Source organism: Mus pahari, chromosome 6 (genome assembly GCF_900095145.1).
Source record: "Mus pahari chromosome 6, PAHARI_EIJ_v1.1, whole genome shotgun sequence".
Classification (NCBI taxonomy): Eukaryota; Metazoa; Chordata; class Mammalia; order Rodentia; family Muridae; genus Mus; species Mus pahari.
This window is the reverse complement of record NC_034595.1, coordinates 107,069,432-107,086,723: the sequence shown is the minus strand read 5'-3', so window position 1 is coordinate 107,086,723 and position 17,292 is coordinate 107,069,432. Positions and strand designations below refer to the sequence as shown.

At 48.4% G+C, this 17,292-nt stretch overlaps 2 protein-coding genes across 10 annotated transcripts in view; both read left to right on the top strand.

The window, feature by feature from the left end:
• The first annotated feature begins 6,454 nt into the window (after positions 1-6,454).
• Isg15 (ISG15 ubiquitin like modifier) lies at positions 6,455-12,307 on the top strand. Of its 2 annotated transcripts, none has more exons than XM_029540193.1 (3): positions 6,455-6,500; positions 10,901-11,097; positions 11,715-12,307. In XM_029540193.1, the coding sequence occupies exons 2-3, from the start codon at positions 11,095-11,097 to the stop codon at positions 12,192-12,194; spliced, it is 483 nt and encodes a 160-aa protein (XP_029396053.1). In that variant the 5' UTR covers positions 6,455-6,500; positions 10,901-11,094; the 3' UTR covers positions 12,195-12,307. The 2 variants fall into 2 exon arrangements, with proteins under 2 accessions (XP_029396053.1, XP_021056841.1); XM_021201182.2 differs by lacking the exon at positions 6,455-6,500 and adding an exon at positions 7,343-7,426.
• Positions 12,308-13,978: 1,671 nt separating this feature from the next.
• Agrn (agrin) overlaps positions 13,979-17,292 on the top strand; it is a 32,244-nt gene continuing 28,930 nt past the window's right edge. For all 8 annotated transcript variants that reach the window (XM_021201270.2, XM_029539565.1, XM_029539568.1 and 5 more), the window contains exons 1-2: positions 13,979-14,262; positions 15,981-16,242. In XM_021201270.2, coding sequence (XP_021056929.1) covers positions 14,056-14,262; positions 15,981-16,242 — 469 coding nt within the window. In that variant the 5' untranslated portion in view covers positions 13,979-14,055. The remainder of the gene's footprint in view (positions 14,263-15,980; positions 16,243-17,292) is intronic.

Genomic DNA, 17,292 nt, shown 5'->3' with positions numbered 1-17,292 from the left:
TCTCTTTCTTTCTTTCTTTCTTTCTTTCTTTCTTTCTTTCTTTCTTTCTTTCTTTCTTTCTTTCTTTCTTTCTTTCTTTCTTTCTTTCTTTTTTTTCCAAGACAGGGTTTCTCTGTATAGCTCTGGCTGTCCTGGAACTTAATTTGTAGACCAGGCTGGCCTCAAACTCAGAAATCCACCTGCCTCTGCCTCCCAGGTGCTGGGATTAAAGATATGCGCCACCACGCCCAGCTGTTTTAGCATCTTATTTGCAGTTGTCTCTCCTAGTCTAAGAGGGACTCTCAGCTTTGATAGCTTACTCTGGCAGGGAGAGAGCGAGGGAATCTGGTCAGTTTCAGGAACTTCATGAAGCTCTGAGTTATTTACTTCCTTTTAAAGAGCTTCCATGTGCTGGGCGTGGTGGCGCACGCCTTTAATCCCAGCACCCGGGAGGCAGAGGCAGGAGGATTTCTGAGTTCGAGGCCAGCCTGGTCTACAGAGTGAGTTCCAGGACAGCCAGGGCTACACATTTTCACACTATATAGTTCAGAATGGCATGGAACTCAATAGACTAGGCTTACAAAGACCCACCTGCCTCCATTTCCTAAGTGCTGGGATTAAAGATGTATCCCAACACACCCAGCTAAAGCTCCCACTTTTGTTTTTTGAGATCAACATACAAATGTAGTCCTGGTTGTCCTGGAGCTATGTAGGCTGGCCTCAAACTCACAGAGATCTTCTTGCCTCTGCTTTCCAAGGGCTGGGATCAAAGGTGTATTCTACCATACCTGATTGAAATGTCTTTAAATTAAACCAGTATGTCCATTCTCCTATTCTACAGATGGTATATGGGAAGCTTCCTGGCCAAGTATCCAATTGTCACCCTTCTACCTCCATGGTCATACATCAGGCCTTCTGCTAACAGCAGCCCAAAAAATATGTTGGCCAAAAGACCCTCACTCACAAAGACCACAGAAATCATCATTGCTGCAAACTGCAAGAGGTTTTTTATTATTATTATTATTCCAACATGTTGGGGACCCTCCTCAGCATGCAGGCCAGAGGAGAGACCCAGATCAAAGAAAGAACACACTTTTTATACCTTGTAAGGGGCAGATTTGGGCAACAGGGCTAGCTGGCTTATTCTCATTGGTGTAGCAAGTAACCTTTTCAGGCATTGGTTGGTTTGCATAGTGACTACCTTTGGCCTAGTAACTCACTCTGCCTGCCCTTGCAGCAGTACATTTTGAACTTATGGATCAGTTATTAACATTACAGCTATTAATGTCACAGGGAATTCTATCAAGGTCAGGATAGTTTGTGGTCTTTTTCAGAATTCAGCATGGGGCGGGGTAGGGGAGTTTTTCTGAGAACTATTATTTTTGTTATGGTTATTTCTCTGACAACAGCTCATTTTGTTTTGGCAGTGGTAGACTCAGTCATTTTGACTGCTATGTTTCTGAAAGTCCCTTCAGAGGGGAAGGGACTAGGTGGTCTTGAACTTATTTTGGATTCTACAAATACATCTGAATCACCAACTAGGTGTTATATCGCTGTGGTAACTACACAGAAAGTGCTCATCCTCCCACCATCGAACCCATGATCCTAAGAGTCTAATGCTCTATCGATTAAGTGGTCCCTTCATCTTTATTCTCTAGTTATCTCAAAGGAGCTGATCCCAGAGTCAAACCCTCTGACTTCTTTCATACCCCATGGCCTCTAGGTGATCTTAGGCCTGTAACCTTCAGGGACTATGCTAATGTGTACAGCTTCTGTTCTTTAAACTTTCTTAATGGATTATATAGAAATTATCTTCATTGCTACATAACAAAAACTAAGCCACTAGAAATGAAAAACATTCATGATCTCACAGTTCCTGGCAGGAGCTATCAAAGAGTAGCTCTGCTGACAGTAATTACTCAAGAGTTTCTCTAGCTGGGCATGGTGGCACACGCCTTTAATTCCAGCACTCGGGAGGCAGAGGCAGGCAGATTTCTGAGTTTGAGGCCAGCCTGGTTTACAGAGTGAGTTCCAGGACAGCCAGGGCTACACAGAGAAACCCTGTCTNGAAAAACCAAAAAAAAAAAAAAAAGAGTTTCTCAGGACAGGAAGATCTGGTATAGCTTTATTGGCAGGTGGTTTTTGGTCTGGTCTATTTTCTATAGAAGTCAGTCCTGGGATCAAAGGAATGAGTTGCCCCTTTTTTTGTTGTAATGAATTCATGAGAGAAGACTACTAAACAATGGGTTNAAGCCACTAGAAAGTCTTTATTAGCTGGCCAATTAATACACTGGATGTTCAAGTCCCCATTGCACTCCCAAGCCTTTCTCAGATAAATTGTTGGGTTTGTTTGTTTGTTTTGTTTTGTTTTTCAAGACAGGGTTTCTCTGTATAGCTCTGGCTGTCCTAGAACTCACTCTGTAGGCCAGGCTGGCCTCAAACTCAGAAATCCACCTGCCTCTGCCTCCCAAGTGCTGGGATTAAAGGCCTGCACCACCACTGCCCAGTTCAGATTGAATTTTTAAGTGCATGCTCGTGCACACACACACACACACACACACACACACACACACACACACACACACACCACAAATCCTGGGTTGAAACATCTCAGACAGAAGCCCAAAAGCAAGGTTAGTAGACTTAGGGACTTTCCAATAACTATAGACCTTGATGGCTTAGGTCTTTGCTTTTATTTTGGGTAGGTGGTGCTATGTGCTGAGTTTCATGGCCCGAATGGTTACTTCCATCATGCCATCAGTTGTGCTAAGGTCTGGAGGCATGTTGTAACCATCCCCACCATCAGCTGATCCCTTTGGTAAGGGTGTCCAGAATAAACTACAGAAGACAAGAAGTATGGGAGGTAGGCTGGGGTTTGCTTAGGAGAATTACTGCTCTTTCCAGAATGCCCTTCTTCTGGAAGGGGTCCTGTAGCTGGCCTTTGACTACTTTACGGGTTCTTCTTTCTTCCACCTTTTAACCCCCTAAGACTAGATAAGAGAGAAAAAAGGATATAGAGGAAAGTTAAGAGCTCTCTGAATAAAGTTAGGGGTTGGAAAGGGGTTGATGTTATGGTTAGACTACTTCCTGCTAATTAGGGACATTGCGCTCCTTGGGGCAAGTTTGACCTTCACTGGCAGGATATATAATTTCTTTTTTGTGCACAACTACTTAATAAACCTCAACCAACAATGACCAACAACAACCAACAAACAATCCACCCTGCCACTCAGGGCCCTAGCATTTATATACCATCTGAAATTCTCCAGAATTCCAAATGTCACACAACCACAGAAACTATCTGCAGCTGGCAAAATCATGCCTCTACTAGAGCACAAGGCACATCATAGTCAACTGCTGTGAAGCAGCCCCACATCTCCACACCAGAGATTAAAACAAAAACATATTATTATACTATTTCTGTGGGGCTTTTTAAAAAGATTTATTTATCTATTTCATATATGTGGGCATACTATCGCTGTCTTCAGACCCACCAGAAGACAGCATCAGATGCCCATTACAGATGGTTGTGAGCCACCATGTGGTTGCTGGGAATTGAACTCAGAACTTCTGGAAGAGCAATCAGTGCTCTTTTTTTTTTTTTTAAGATTTATTTATTTATTATATGTAAGTACACTGTAGCTGTCTTCAGACACTCCAGAAGAGGGCGTCAGATCTTGTTAAGGATGGTTGTGAGCCACCATGTGGTTGCTGGGATTTGAACTCCGGACCTTCGGAAGAGCAGTCGGGTGCTCTTACCCACTGAGCCATCTCACCAGCCCCCTGTTTTTCTTTTTTAAGGAAACCAATTCCAAAATTGTCACTACAGGGCAAATATGACCCACTTCCTAGTGCCCGCTTAGGTGACACTTCTTCCCAAGGCCACACCTTTCCCCCCCACCTCCTGAAGGAGAAGCCTAGATATAAGTACCTCCCCTTTCCTTGAATACCTTTCTGCAGTGAGCAGTTCCCCACCTCCCACACAGACTCTCCTGCTAAGAAAATCCTCCAGTTCGTTCCTTAGTACCACTGTCCTCCCTCCCTTAGGTCTGAAGGTTACAACATGTATCCCACATGGCACATCTTGTTCAGGATCACTGGCTCCAGCTCCTGGAAATTCAGGAAGATGAAAAGCAGTGGGAGAAGCAGGGATGACAAGTTTAGCAAAGACTTCTCCACAGTGTGTACAGCTTGTTGCAAGAATATCCAGGTATAGCCTATTGAAAGAGGTGGTAGATCAACCTGTGATAGTTACTTGCTTTACTTCATGGTGGCTTGGTTGCAGCTTCCATACCACTCACAAGATACTCTGCAGGCTGCATTTGAGATGGAGCCACACCTCACACAAGGAAATCACAGCACTCACTAGCAACTCTTGAGGATAGAGAGACATAAACAGCATAATGGTGACTTTGTGGAGTATGAATGTCCTAGACTTTGTGCCTGGTATTTTCAATAGCATCCAGACGCCAGTGATCACAATAATGCAGAAAGAAACACCATTCTTCTCCCACTGGATGTGCATCAGGTCTTTGACTTAATTCCCAGAGATAGTGACTCCGAGACTTATTTATTAATAAATGCCTATGCTACAAGCTTTGGCTCTTTCCTGCTAGATCATAACTCAGTTATCCCTTTTATTCTAACCTGAATTCATCTACATGGCTGGTTTCCTCTCCTTGCCTTTTACCTCCATCTCCTCAGCATTCTTGGGCGAATCTCTCTTGTTCCTAACTATTTCCCAGAATGTTATCTCTGCCAGATGTCCCACCTCCTACTTTCTGCTTCAGCTCATTGCCCATAAGCTTTTTTATTGGCAGATGATGCTTCCAAACAGTTAATAACAGATACTCTGTACACTTGAGTCTAGGGATAATGTGTCCTTGCCAGCCTGTCATGCAGGAATTCCTGCCTGTGTTGTGGGAAGGGAACTTTAGCTGGGAAAAGGAAGCTCAACTTGGCAAGAAGCTGGCATCTTGAACCATGAGAATAAGCAGAATCCAAATAGACAAAATTGAGGGTTTATTTATTTATTTACTTGGTTTTTCAAGACGGGGTTTCTCTGTGTAGCTGTCCTGGAACTCACTCTGTAGACCAGGCTGGCCTCGAACTCAAAAATCCGCCTGCCTCTGCCTTCCAAGTGCTGGATTAAAGGCATGCACCACCATGCCTGGCTCAAAATTGAGGTTTTATGGCAGACAAGGTCAGTTCTCCCCCAAGTGCTGCACAAATCAACACAGATCACCTTTCAGGGTCTGGAGAAGAATAGGAAATTTATTATTATTTTTAAAGACAGAGTTTCACTATACATTCCTGGCTGGCCTGGAACTCACTGACCTGAAACTCACTATGTAGACTAGGCTGACCTCAAACTCACAGTGATCCACCTGCTTCTACTTTCCAAGCACAGATTACAGGCATGTGCCACCATGCCCAGTAGTACCAGGGCTAAGGAGATAGCTCAGTGGGTAAGAGCACTTGTTCTGCAAGCATGGAGAACTGGGTTTAAACCCATGTAAAAAGCTAGACATGACTGTCCTGACTGGAGCCCCAGCACAGGGATAGAGGGCAGAGACTGACAAACTCTGAGAGCTCACTGGCCAGTCATACTATATAAGAGGCTCACCTTTCAGTTCAATGAGAGATTTATTGTTTTGTTTTGTTTTTTGAGACAGGGTTTCTCTGTGTAGCACTAGTTGTCCTGGAACTTGATCTGTAGATCAGGCTGGCCTCAAAATCAGAGATTTGCCTGCCTCTCCCTCCTGAGAGCACTGGGATTAAAGGCATGGACCACCCTCACCACCACAACCCCATCCCACCACCATTACAACCCCACCCCACTCCTGGCAGAAGTCTTGCTGTTTGCCCATGGATACATAGTAGCACATGCATACAAATCACACACACACACACACTTTTAAATCAGGATCCCCCCTTCCCATACTTCTCCCCAATCACCTTCCTGCACTGAGACAGCTTGGTGACTGTCACCTTCTTAGTTGCCCCCTATTGGGTTATATATTATACCCAGAGCAGTTGCAGACTCCAACACTAACCAAAGCAAAGTCAACCCTGGAGTATGAGGGGATACATTCACATCCGTATATGCCCTGACTAGATGAAGAGCTTGGGAAATGATCTGGGTCAGGGATGCCAGAACTAGGAAGCGGTGCTACTGAACCACACGGTTTAAAACAAAACAAAAGCGCCACGCGACTCTGTAAATAAGTATCCTCTGGTACACGCCTGCAGTCCTAAGACAAGCCACACTTCACTGCTGCTACAACCTCCAGGTTCAGCTCTGGCCCAGAGACCTGGTTCTCGAGTAGGAAGAGGTCACTGGAGTCAACTGTAGTCAAAGCTTCTGCAAGTGCACCACCGAAAGAGGGAGGCGGAGCCATCGGCAACTGGAGCAACACCTGGGTTCCAGCTGGGACAAGCAGGCTGCCAGGTGGCTAAGTAAGCGGAAGCACACGCCGGCTGGGACACCCTCACATCCTGCCAGGAAACAGATCATCTCGGTGAGGCACTTTTTGAGAGACTTGCCCAGGACCTCAGGATCGGCAAAGCAATCTTGCTGAGATCTCAAGGTTAGGGTTAGGGTTAGGGAGCTGCAAGAGCGGGAATCTGTTCCTGCGGTAGTATCCTACACACATCTCATCTCCACGCACTGTCACCCACACACTAGCTGTTACCCGGGCCATGTAGGTTCTGCAGATATCTTACGGTCATCTCCAGGATGTCAGCTGTCCTCAGTTTTGTGAGCTGGGAGCTCTGGAGGCAGGAACGCAGGATGGGTGGCAAGGCAGAGAGTTACCCTACCCTCTGAATCTTAGGCTCTGAGGGCCACAGTAAGGCCTGAGAACTGGACTCTTTGAGTGCTTCATCTCAGCCCCCACTCACATCCTATACCCGCGTTCAGAATGATGGTCTGGAGCATAACCATGCTTGCATTGATGCGCGCTCGCCGCCCCTTCTCCAGCTTCGAGGACTATTAGGTGGAGCAGCGGTTGAGTCCGGAGTTCCATTGTCCCTCCCTCAACTTTGCGGGGTTTTGGCAGCGTTGCCCTACTTGTCTGAGTTCAGACGAGGGTTGAGACGCTCGGCTTTCCACAGTGCACCTGGCGCCCTAGTGAGCACAGAGTGGGCGAGCACCTACAAGGCTGAACCTCGAGTCCGAGCTTTGAGCGCTTAAATAAGGCGGGTGGGGTGGGGGTGGGGGGCTGGGGGTGGGAGCGGCGGGGCTGTGAATCCTTCTGGACTTCAGTTCCCACACTCCTGCCAGCCAATGGGAGAACCAGCCTCCAGCCCGGCCTGCGGCCCGCCCTCTCCAGTTGTCACGTGTAGCCAATCCCCGGAAAGACGGGCTACAAAAGTGAACCAGACGCCGAAGTCTACTATTGAGAGGGCAGTACACCAAAAGGAGGTCTCCGGTTAGAGCGGTGAAGTAAGTGGGCGGGGCGGAGGCTCCTGGCTCACTTTCGGAGAGGAAGCACTAGAGGATATGGGAGGCAATTCATGATTACCTTGTAGGAAATCCAGAAGGATATTTCTCCAAAAGCTAGAAAGCAAGTTCTCAGGACTGTGAAGTCAGGACCCTTTGAGGCTCTTCACACAGTCCTACCCAAGACTCTAGTAGTATCAAGACAGCCACTTGACTCCTCAGCTGAACAGCATTTGCTCATGTGCAGTGTTGTTTTCAGCAAGGAGCCTGAAACAAACACAGAAGTCTTGGAACAAGCCTTGGTAGAAAGATGAACGAACACCAGACACTGAGACTAGAGGGAGGTCAACTGGTCCTGGTCACCTGATAAGTGACATCAACTGATATCACAGGGCAGCGGAAGGACAACTTCGTGCAATGTAAGGATATCAGTGGTGACAGAAACCAGATGGGATGATGTCATAGTGCTAATGATGTATTCTGAATTACCCCACTGCTAAGTTCAGCAAAGAAGAACTCAAAAATTTAGGGCAAGTGAGGCATAGTTGCACATGCCTTTAATGTAGCATTCAAGAGGCAGAGGCAGAAAGAGGTCTGTGAGTTTGAGGCCTGCCTAGTCTACAGAGTAAGTTCCAGGACAGCCAGAGTTACATAGTGAGGCCCTATCACACTCAAAACATACACACACACACACACATACACACACACCCCAATTTTTTTTCCAAAGGAAAATAAGAAAAACAGGGCCATTATTATTTTGATGGTTGCTGTTGTTTTCATTCTGAATTACACTGCTAGACATACAGACATTTGGTACTCAGGTAACTAAGCACAGCATAGCCTGGCAGCTGCCTCCATTCAATGGAGGTGGCCTGAGACCACAGGAGGGGCTAGACAGCCTACTGGTGGTTCAAACCTGATTTAGTAAGCCACAGAAAGTGGCTAGCTTGTCTAGATAAAGAAAATGGCACTTTTTGTTTGTTTGTTTGCTTGAGACCAGTTTTTTTCTGTGTAACCCTGGCTGTTCCGGAACTCACTCTGTAGACCAGGCTGGCCTTGGACTTACAGAGATTGGCCTGCCTCTGCCTCCCGAGTGCTGGAATTAAAGGAGTGAACCATCACCTTCAGCTTGAAAATGCCACTTCTAATGAGTAGTTCCAAAGCCTTCACAACTGGTTCTTCAGAGAAATGGAAGTTTTCAAGAGGCCAGGTACAGGGAATGGCACTCCCAGAGTATTCTAGCAAGGGAACACAGTGAAGAAGGGAAGGGATAAGCTAGGGATGCAGGACAGAGGCTTCTAGTCCCAGAATGGGTCTGGGGAGCCTTGAGGAGCTTTTCTGAACAACAGAAAAAGTCATCTGGTACTGGAAAAAGGTCTATCTGCCTAGTGTTTGAGGCTGACAGCTGGGAGATATTCTCCTGAAAAGAACCATACCTAGGTACCTTTTAAGAAGCTGACTCTTTTTCTGAAGTCGATCCTAGTCTGGTCCTAGTCTATACCTAAAAGAATTCTCTTCTCAGATCTAGGAAGCCCTTTTATGATCCCAGTGCTAAACTGTCCTTTGATAGCCACTCCTTCCAGGACTGGAGATGGGTGAAGAACAGATGTCCAACACTCAAGACACACATACCCCATACCTTCTATACAAGGGTCAGTCCATGTCTTGGGGTTGCCAGGAAGGCTGGGCTATAATTTTCACAGCTATGGACCTATGTTGAGCCTTATGAGGGAGTCTGTGTGGAATCTCCTGGATTTCTGCCTCCTGCAGACATCAGACAAGCAGGAGACAAAGAGGGAAGAAGCCTCCAGAACCCCATCCCCTCTATGGTTGCCATACTAATGGTTAAGATTAACTTGTAAAATGGGCTGTCTTTGTTATATAGTCATTGGAAAGAAAAATAAGATCCTACTTCTTTTTTTCTTTTTTTTAAACATTTTTATTATTATAATCTAAGTACACTGTAGTTGTCTTCAGACGCACCAGAANAGGGCATCAGGTCTCATTACGGATGGTTATGAGCCACCATGTGGTTGCTGGGATTTGAACTCAGGACCTTCAGAAGAGCAGTCAGTGCACTTAACCACTGAGCCATCTCTCCAGCCCAAGATCCTACTTCTTTAATTTTCTTTAAATATTGGGCTGGAAAGATGGCTATGTAGAAAGTGATTGAAGAAAACATTCAACATTAATCTCTGACATGTATAAGCACACATATGCAAACACACAAGCAAAATAGATTAACAAAATTTATATATCCAGTACCTTCTTCTAAATTTCAAGGGCATCTGCACTCACATATACACACAATGCCCCACCCCATACACTGTATCCACATAATTAAAACTAAATCTTAAAAAAAAAAAAATTGAGCCAGGCAGTGGTGGCACACACCTTTAATTCCAGCTCTTGGGAGGCAGAGGCAGGCAGATTTCTGAGTTCGAGGCCAGCCTAGTTTACAGAGTGAGTTACAGCCAGGAGGACAGCCAGGGCTATACAGAGAAACCCTATCTCAAAAAAAAAAAAAATCTGAGTACTAAGTATATAACTCAATTGTTAGAGTACTTACTTAGCATGCATGAAGCTCTGGGTTCTGTCCCCAGAACTGTAGAAAATGGCACAGAAGATGCATCACTAAAATCTCAGAACATGAGCAGGAGAAACAGAAGGACCAGCTTAAGGCCAATTTTGTTGTTGTTGTTGTTGTTGTTGTTGTTGTTTTGAGACAGGGTTTCTCTGTGTAGNCCTGGTTGTCCTGGAACTCACTTTGTAGACCAGGCTGGCCTCGAACTCAGAAATCCACCTGCCTCTGCCTCCCGGGTGCTGGGATTAAAGGTGTGCGCCACCATGCCTAGCCTTTAAGGCCAATTTTAAAGTGAGTTTGAAGCCAGCATGGACTACATAGCAAAGACTACTTCAAAAAAACTAACTCATCTGACTCAATGTATCTTTATGTAAGCAATACTTTGTTTGTTTGTTTGTTTCTTCTCTTCTTAAGACAGTCATGGTGCTTGTTCTGTAAACCAGGCTAGCCCTGAACTCAGACATCCACCTGCCTCTGCTTCCCCAGTGCTGGGATCAAAGGTATGCACCCTGGTCCAGCTACAATAAGGTCTTAATAAACTGTTCTAGGACAGAAATGCTTCCTACAAGCTCCCCCCCCCCAAAAAAAAAAAAACTATTGTTCTAAACTAATAATCAATAGTAGTTGTCTCTGGGCAGCCCTGATTGTTACTATGTTATGCAGTTTCTGAATTATTATGCCATTTTCCAAGATAACTAATTTCCAAGCTAACAAATGACAAATACATTTTCTATTATTAGTTCCTTTTCTGACTTTTACATGCCTTGTGAAGGACCTGAAGGGTGTTTAGGGAGTTTCAGAGCACAAGGGTCTAGTTATGGCTTTGACCCTTGAGAGCCAGTCCCTTTCCTTCCCTACTACAGTTTCTTTTCATTCAGTTTTGTTTTTCCCAGTCATTTAAGGTATGCCTTAGGAAAAGGAAACTGAAACAAAATAGCTCTGGTTTCTGGAGACTCCGCCTCTTCACACCCACAGTGGCACACCCACAGCTCACACTTAAAAGTCTCTGACTGTGAGAGCAAGCAGCCAGAAGCTAAGAGAAGCAGACTCCTTAATTCCAGGGGACCTAGAGCTAGAGCCTACAGCAATGGTGAGTCCAATCTGGGACAGTGTCAGATAGGTTTCATTTTAGTTGACTTTACTCCATTCCTTGATAGGGTCTTCCAGAAATAGAATAGTCACAGTATGGGAACAGAATATAGTTGTTCAAAGCTCACTCCTGGGGGGGTAGGGAGGGGAGGTTCTTTGGTCGGATACCAGCCCTAGATCCATTAAGGCTGGACCCAGAAGGCTATCTTTGTGGGTGAACTGAAACAATGTGATGACTGTGGGAAGCTGACCCTTTAGAACAGAGGCCTCCGTATCATATACCTGGATGATTCCCCTAATAGAGGAGGGGGGGTGATGTGGGGGCTGGCCCTGTGACTGGTACTTTGCATGTAGTGACTCCCAGCCAAAGTTGCTAAACCAGTGGTTCTCAGCCAAAGGATTCATGAACCTTTTGGGAGCCTGAATGACCTTCTCACAGGAGTCGCATATCAGATATCCTGCATATAGCAAAATCAGTTATAAAGTAGTGATAAAAATAATTTTATGGTTGGGGGTCACTACAACTCAAGGAACTGTATTAAAGAATGGATGCATTGTATTAGAGTCGTAGCATTAGGAAGGTTGAGAACCACTACTAAATCCATGTGATGCTTGCAGGCCTGGGACCTAAAGGTGAAGATGCTGGGGGGTAACGATTTCCTGGTGTCTGTGACTAACTCTATGATGGTGTCAGAACTGAAGAAGCAGATTGCCCAGAAGATTGGTGTGCCGGCTTTCCAGCAGCGCCTAGCCCACCAAAATGAAGTGCTCCAGGACAGTGTTACCCTTTCCAGGCTGGATCTGGGTCCCGGCAGCACAGTCATGTTAGTGGTACAGAACTGCAGCGACCCTCTGAGCATCCTGGTGAGAAACGAAAGGGGCCACAGCAACATCTATGAGGTCTGTCTGACACAGACTGTAGAAGTGCTTAAGAAGAAGGTGTCCCAGCGGGAACAAGTCCATGAAGACCAGTTCTGGCTGAGCTTCGAGGGAAGGCCCATGGAGGACAAAGAGCCACTGGGGGAGTATGGCCTAAAGCCCCAGTGCACAGTGATCAAGCATTTGCGCCTGAGGGGGGGAGGGGACCATTATGCCTAAGGCCCCTATCCAGAGCCAGTGTTGGTTATAAAAGATGATGCAATAAAAAGTTCTGCTGCCTGTTTGCTTGTCCCTCTCCAGAAATGCCCTTCTATCCATGGTGACAAGGCTCTGGGTTGCCAAGTTAAGAGACAAGGATTTCACAGTTAGAGCCTAGTGAGGAAATTCCCCTTCCGAACCCTTTGGGTAATTAATTCACTTCAGGAGAAAGACACTTTTGCTGGGACCCAGTCCTTAGCCTCAGCCAGGCCCTAAAAATGTCCCCATGTCTACATGTGGCTCAGGGACAGGTCAGGCCAGTTTCTACCAGTAGCAGGATGAGGCTCCTAATGGGACCAGTGAACTGCTCAGATCCTTTGGAAACAGTGAAGGAATGTTCTTGGACCTACCTGGGTAAGCTGTGAAGGAGGTAAGCTGTGGAGGGTGATGTATTCTTTTGTATGTGTTCCTAGTCCCACGTACACTAGTTCACAGAGGGTAGGGCAGGATCTCACCACTCCAGTCACCCGCTGTTTAGGACATGGTGGTTAGCAAGTACTCCTCATCAGGCCTACAAAGAGGCCACTATAGGCAGGGCTCATCTGTCCCCAAAGGAAATCATATCTCAGATAGGAGGCACCCAAACTTGAAAAAGCTCCACCCCTTTCTTGCCTGATGGTCCTTTATCTTGTCTTTTCCTCTATTAACTTACTCAGGCCTTTGAGTGGGTTTAAGGCACAAGCAAGTCAGGACAAGAACTTCTATGGTCCTTCAGACCTTTAAGAGAATTTGAATGGAGACTCAGAAGACCCCCCTTCTGGTTGGTGTGTTTGTGCTTATCCGGATTAGGTGACACCAGATCTAGTAATGCTGGAGCCCACTGTGTAGATGTGACCTCAAATCTTCATTGACCGATTCCTTCCTTGAATCCTACCAGGGTCCAGGTGGTGGAGTCTTTCTCAGGAGGAAGAGCTTCTGACACTCACACTTCACTCTGGCCTCTGGTTCAACGGCCTATGGAAGATAGAATAGTGTCTTCTCTCGTTCTTTCAACCTTCTGTAGGTCTAGTGCTAGCTTGGCTCCCGTGGGCCTCAGTTTATATCCTGTACTTAGTCAGACCAAGTTGTGGAAGCTCTGGTCCACAGAGGGAGAGATGGAGGGGCCGGGGACGTGGAAGGTTCTGTAGCAAGACTAGAGAAGACAGCCTTATGTCGACAAGGAGCATCACACTGCACTACCCAGCCTGGGGCCTGGTGGGCGGGTCTGAGCGCAATTCAGTACAGTCACCGCTGACCGGCCTTCGGCAGGGGGCGTAGCCCGACTGGGCCGCCGTAGAGCCTGTGGTGGTACCGGTACAGCCACGGGGACCTCTGTGAGCAGTCCTAGCGTGAGGGGGACCCAAAGGGGCTGGGGAACGGAAGGTCCAGCTCCGCTAGCTTCTCCTGTCCAGAGAGCCCTGCGGCTCTTGGCGCCCAGGCGAGCCCCTTGGAATTCCCAGCACGTCGCCCCTCGATTATACATTAACCTGATTTCAGCTGCATTTCCTGGTGGGAGGACAGTTTAGGCGGACGGGGGAGGGGCCCCGGCGCCACGCCTTCCCCTCCCCCAAGGCGGCCCGCCACCCACCCGGCCGAGGCCCCCGCCCCAGCTCGGCGCCGCAGTCTCCGGGCTTTGTTCGCTGCCCGCGCGGGTCGTAGGGAGCGGGGGCGGGCAGAGCTCTCAGGGGGAGGGACGGTGCTGCCCAGTTCCCGCCCATGGCCCGCCCCAACGCCGTCCGCCCTCCCACCTCCTCCTCCTTGCTGCGGTCCAGTTCTGTCCTGCCCCCTGAACGGTCCGGCCCGCGCGCTCTCCCGGCTCCCTTCCGCCGTTCTGGGCTGCGCCATGGTCAGCCTACGGCTATGTTTCCCGGCTCCGCTGCTGCCACTGCTGCTGCTCTTGGTGGTGGCCGCGCGAACCCTGCCGGGCGCCAGCGGGACGTGCCCGGAGCGTGCCCTGGAGCGGCGCGAGGAGGAGGCGAATGTGGTGCTCACCGGCACAGTGGAGGAGATCCTCAACGTGGACCCGGTGCAGCACACGTACTCATGCAAGGTGGGCCCCGACAGGACCCCACGAGACCCAGCCCTCTGGAATCCCAGCCAGGGACTCTTCCCCCCGTGGTTCCCGTCCCTGAGGCCCGCCCTTCGCGTGCCGGCCGCCCCGCTGGGACCCCGTCCCCAAGCCGTGGGAACGAACCCGAAACGTTTCTGCAGCTAGCTCCCTTGGCGACCGCCAAGCCTCCGGGTGGGGCATCAGGTCCCGGAAAACTCTGCAGCTCGGTGCGAAAGTTACTGCGGGGCTGCTGTGGTTCCTTTCACGGTGTCCAGGCCCCAGTTGCTGTAGTGCCTGCCCCAACTCTTATCCAAAGCCCCTCTTTCTTGTTGGGAACAAGTGTACACCTTCACCAAAAGAAAGGAATAGGGTTTGGGGAGGCATGAGGTGGAACGAACTCGAACTGTGGTGAGGCCTCTACCAGGGCGAGGAGTGATCTGTAGAGAGTAAGGGGTGCGTAGTCTAATCCGCAAGTCCGAGGAGCCTGCGTAAGGTGCTGCAGTGAATGCGTGTCGGAGCGGGAGCAGAGAAATGGGCAGAGGGCTGTGGCTGAGTTTCCTGTGCACGGGGAGCAAGGGCAGGTGCTCAGTATCCATGCTCGAAGAACTGGGTTTCCCCTACCATACAGTAGAATTAGCTCTGTTTCAACTAAAGCTGAATTTGAGAGCACCTTGGAATAGGTATGGGGTCGATACCCTCAGAATATCCGTTGCTGGTTCTCCTAGTCCCTCAAATCACTTCGCTGGAAATAGGATTGTTCTTACTCTTTGGGAATGAGAAGGATGGTGACTTCTTTCAGAGTACCGTGTGTTCATGGGATCCCCCCGCTGGGCCCCCTCCTCTCCCTGCCAAGGCACTTTGCCAAGTCCCTGCAGGATTTTCCCGACTTCCTCCCCGCTGCTCCTGGGTGTGGCTGGGGTGGGGGAGGTGTGAGAACTGTGAGCTTCCCCCCTTTGGGTTATCTGCCACAATAGTTGGGGGTGGGGGGCGCAGGTAGATAAAGTTCTTTAGGTGCTGCAATTCTTAGGTGCCTAGCAGGAGCTAGGCAGGTGGACAAGCTGCCCATTGTCTTTTTTGCTCCCTCCATTCCAGAATCCCAGATCCCCAGAGCACCTCAATAAGGGGCTCCTCCCTAGAAATCCTTTCCAAAAAGTGTCTGGGGTCCTGGACTTATCCTGTGGGCACTGCAGGCTACATCTTCCAGCCATGTCTGTCAGAAAGGGTGCCCTCGGGCCCCTAAATAAGGAGGTGGAGGGTGGGGCTGAGTTGCATTGCCCAAACTTGACTTTGTGGTTCAGAGCTGCCTTGGCTGCACAGATTCAGGCAGACTATGGAGCAAAGAAGTGGGTCTTTACTTCCTGGGAGAGGTGTCTGCCCACACAAGGTTGTGAAGATCTCAGCTGGGATCTTACTCTTAAGTCCTTTCACCTAAAGTGTCTGGTCCAGAGTGCTAAGTCCTGACTGGATCCTTATAGTTGGACTTGGGCTGGATAGACCTGGAGTGGGAATATTGTTAGGTGGTATGCCTTCTTATGTGTCATCCTGAATCCAGTAGGTGTCTACTGCACTGCAGCCTTGGAACATCTCTGCCCAAGGCTGGAGTCCACTGTGGACATTGGCTTGAGCTAGTGAGACCAGAGAGGGGAAAGAGTCCAGGTGTCCAGCCTGCAACCCTATTCCCACAGGACCAATTCACTTTTACTTCCATGTCCGCTCAGGTTCGAGTGTGGCGGTACTTGAAAGGCAAAGATGTGGTGGCCCAGGAGAGCCTGATGGATGGTGGCAACAAGGTGGTAATTGGTGGCTTTGGAGACCCCCTCATCTGCGACAACCAGGTGTCCACTGGGGACACTAGAATCTTCTTTGTGAACCCAGCACCACCCTACCTGTGGCCAGCCCACAAGAACGAGTTGATGCTCAACTCCAGCCTTATGCGGATCACTTTGCGGAACCTGGAAGAGGTGGAGTTCTGTGTAGAAGGTGCGTGGTGAGAGTGTTCCTTTAAGGGCCAGTGGCTTGCTAATAGTGACAGAAATTTATGGGATCTGAGGGTGGGGTGCAGAGGAGAGCTTGCTGTGGGCAGGAGAGTAAACCGTCCTGTGATGCATTATTGCTCCTAGCTCCATCTCTAGCCACACGGATTAAAAAAACCCCAAGCTCTGATGTTAGCTCTCTTTGTTTGGTCTTGGAGCCATAAACAAACAGGCTGCTGTCCTGAAAAGAGACAGGTGTCTCTGCTTTGTCTTCCTTTTCCCTCAGCACTCTACATTCCTCCTTCAAAGATCCTTTTCTATGGAAACTGGGACTAGGTAAATGCATACAGAAGTCTATAAACACCTGGTTGGATTGGTTAGGCACAGGGGGTTGGAAGGTGGGGAACTTCTCTGGGTGTTCCAGAGGCACAGTTTGTAGAACAGCTTTGTGGGATTACGCTGCCATCCAGGTCTTTCCTCTCTCTTCTTCAGGGTATCCCCAGTTGGTGGCTGACACCTTTGGGGGTAAATGTGGTAAAGAATGCTTTTTTTCCCCCTTACTACTACTGCACTCTGTTCCCTCATGGCTGGCTGGAAGGGTTGTAGGGCTGGGGACTGAAACTTCCTTTTCAGAGCAATGGCAGGGGTCATGACCTCTGGTCCTCTGATGTGATATGTTTGCCAGAAGACTTTAAATCGCCTGTCTCTTTCTACTTTGATGCTAGTGGTATCTCTAGAACCCTGTCCCTGTGCTGGTCTTAGGGAAATCAGTATAGGAGGGGCAGGGCCAGAATGGAAAGCCCTGTGGCCTCTCAGCCAGATCTGGCCAGCTTCTGAGCTCTGAGACCTTATCTAGAGAAGAACCAGAGATTCTAGTACTACTATGGAAGCTTGTACTTTGGGAAATTGGGGACAGGAAAAGTAGGGGAAGATGTGTATGTGAGGCCAAAGATAGATATGTCAACTTGGGGTGTTTAGGGGGCTGAGGAGGAACCATAGTCCTTTGTCCCTACAAGATCATGAGGGTGAATCATTAATAGCCGGGTGTATCTAGTAG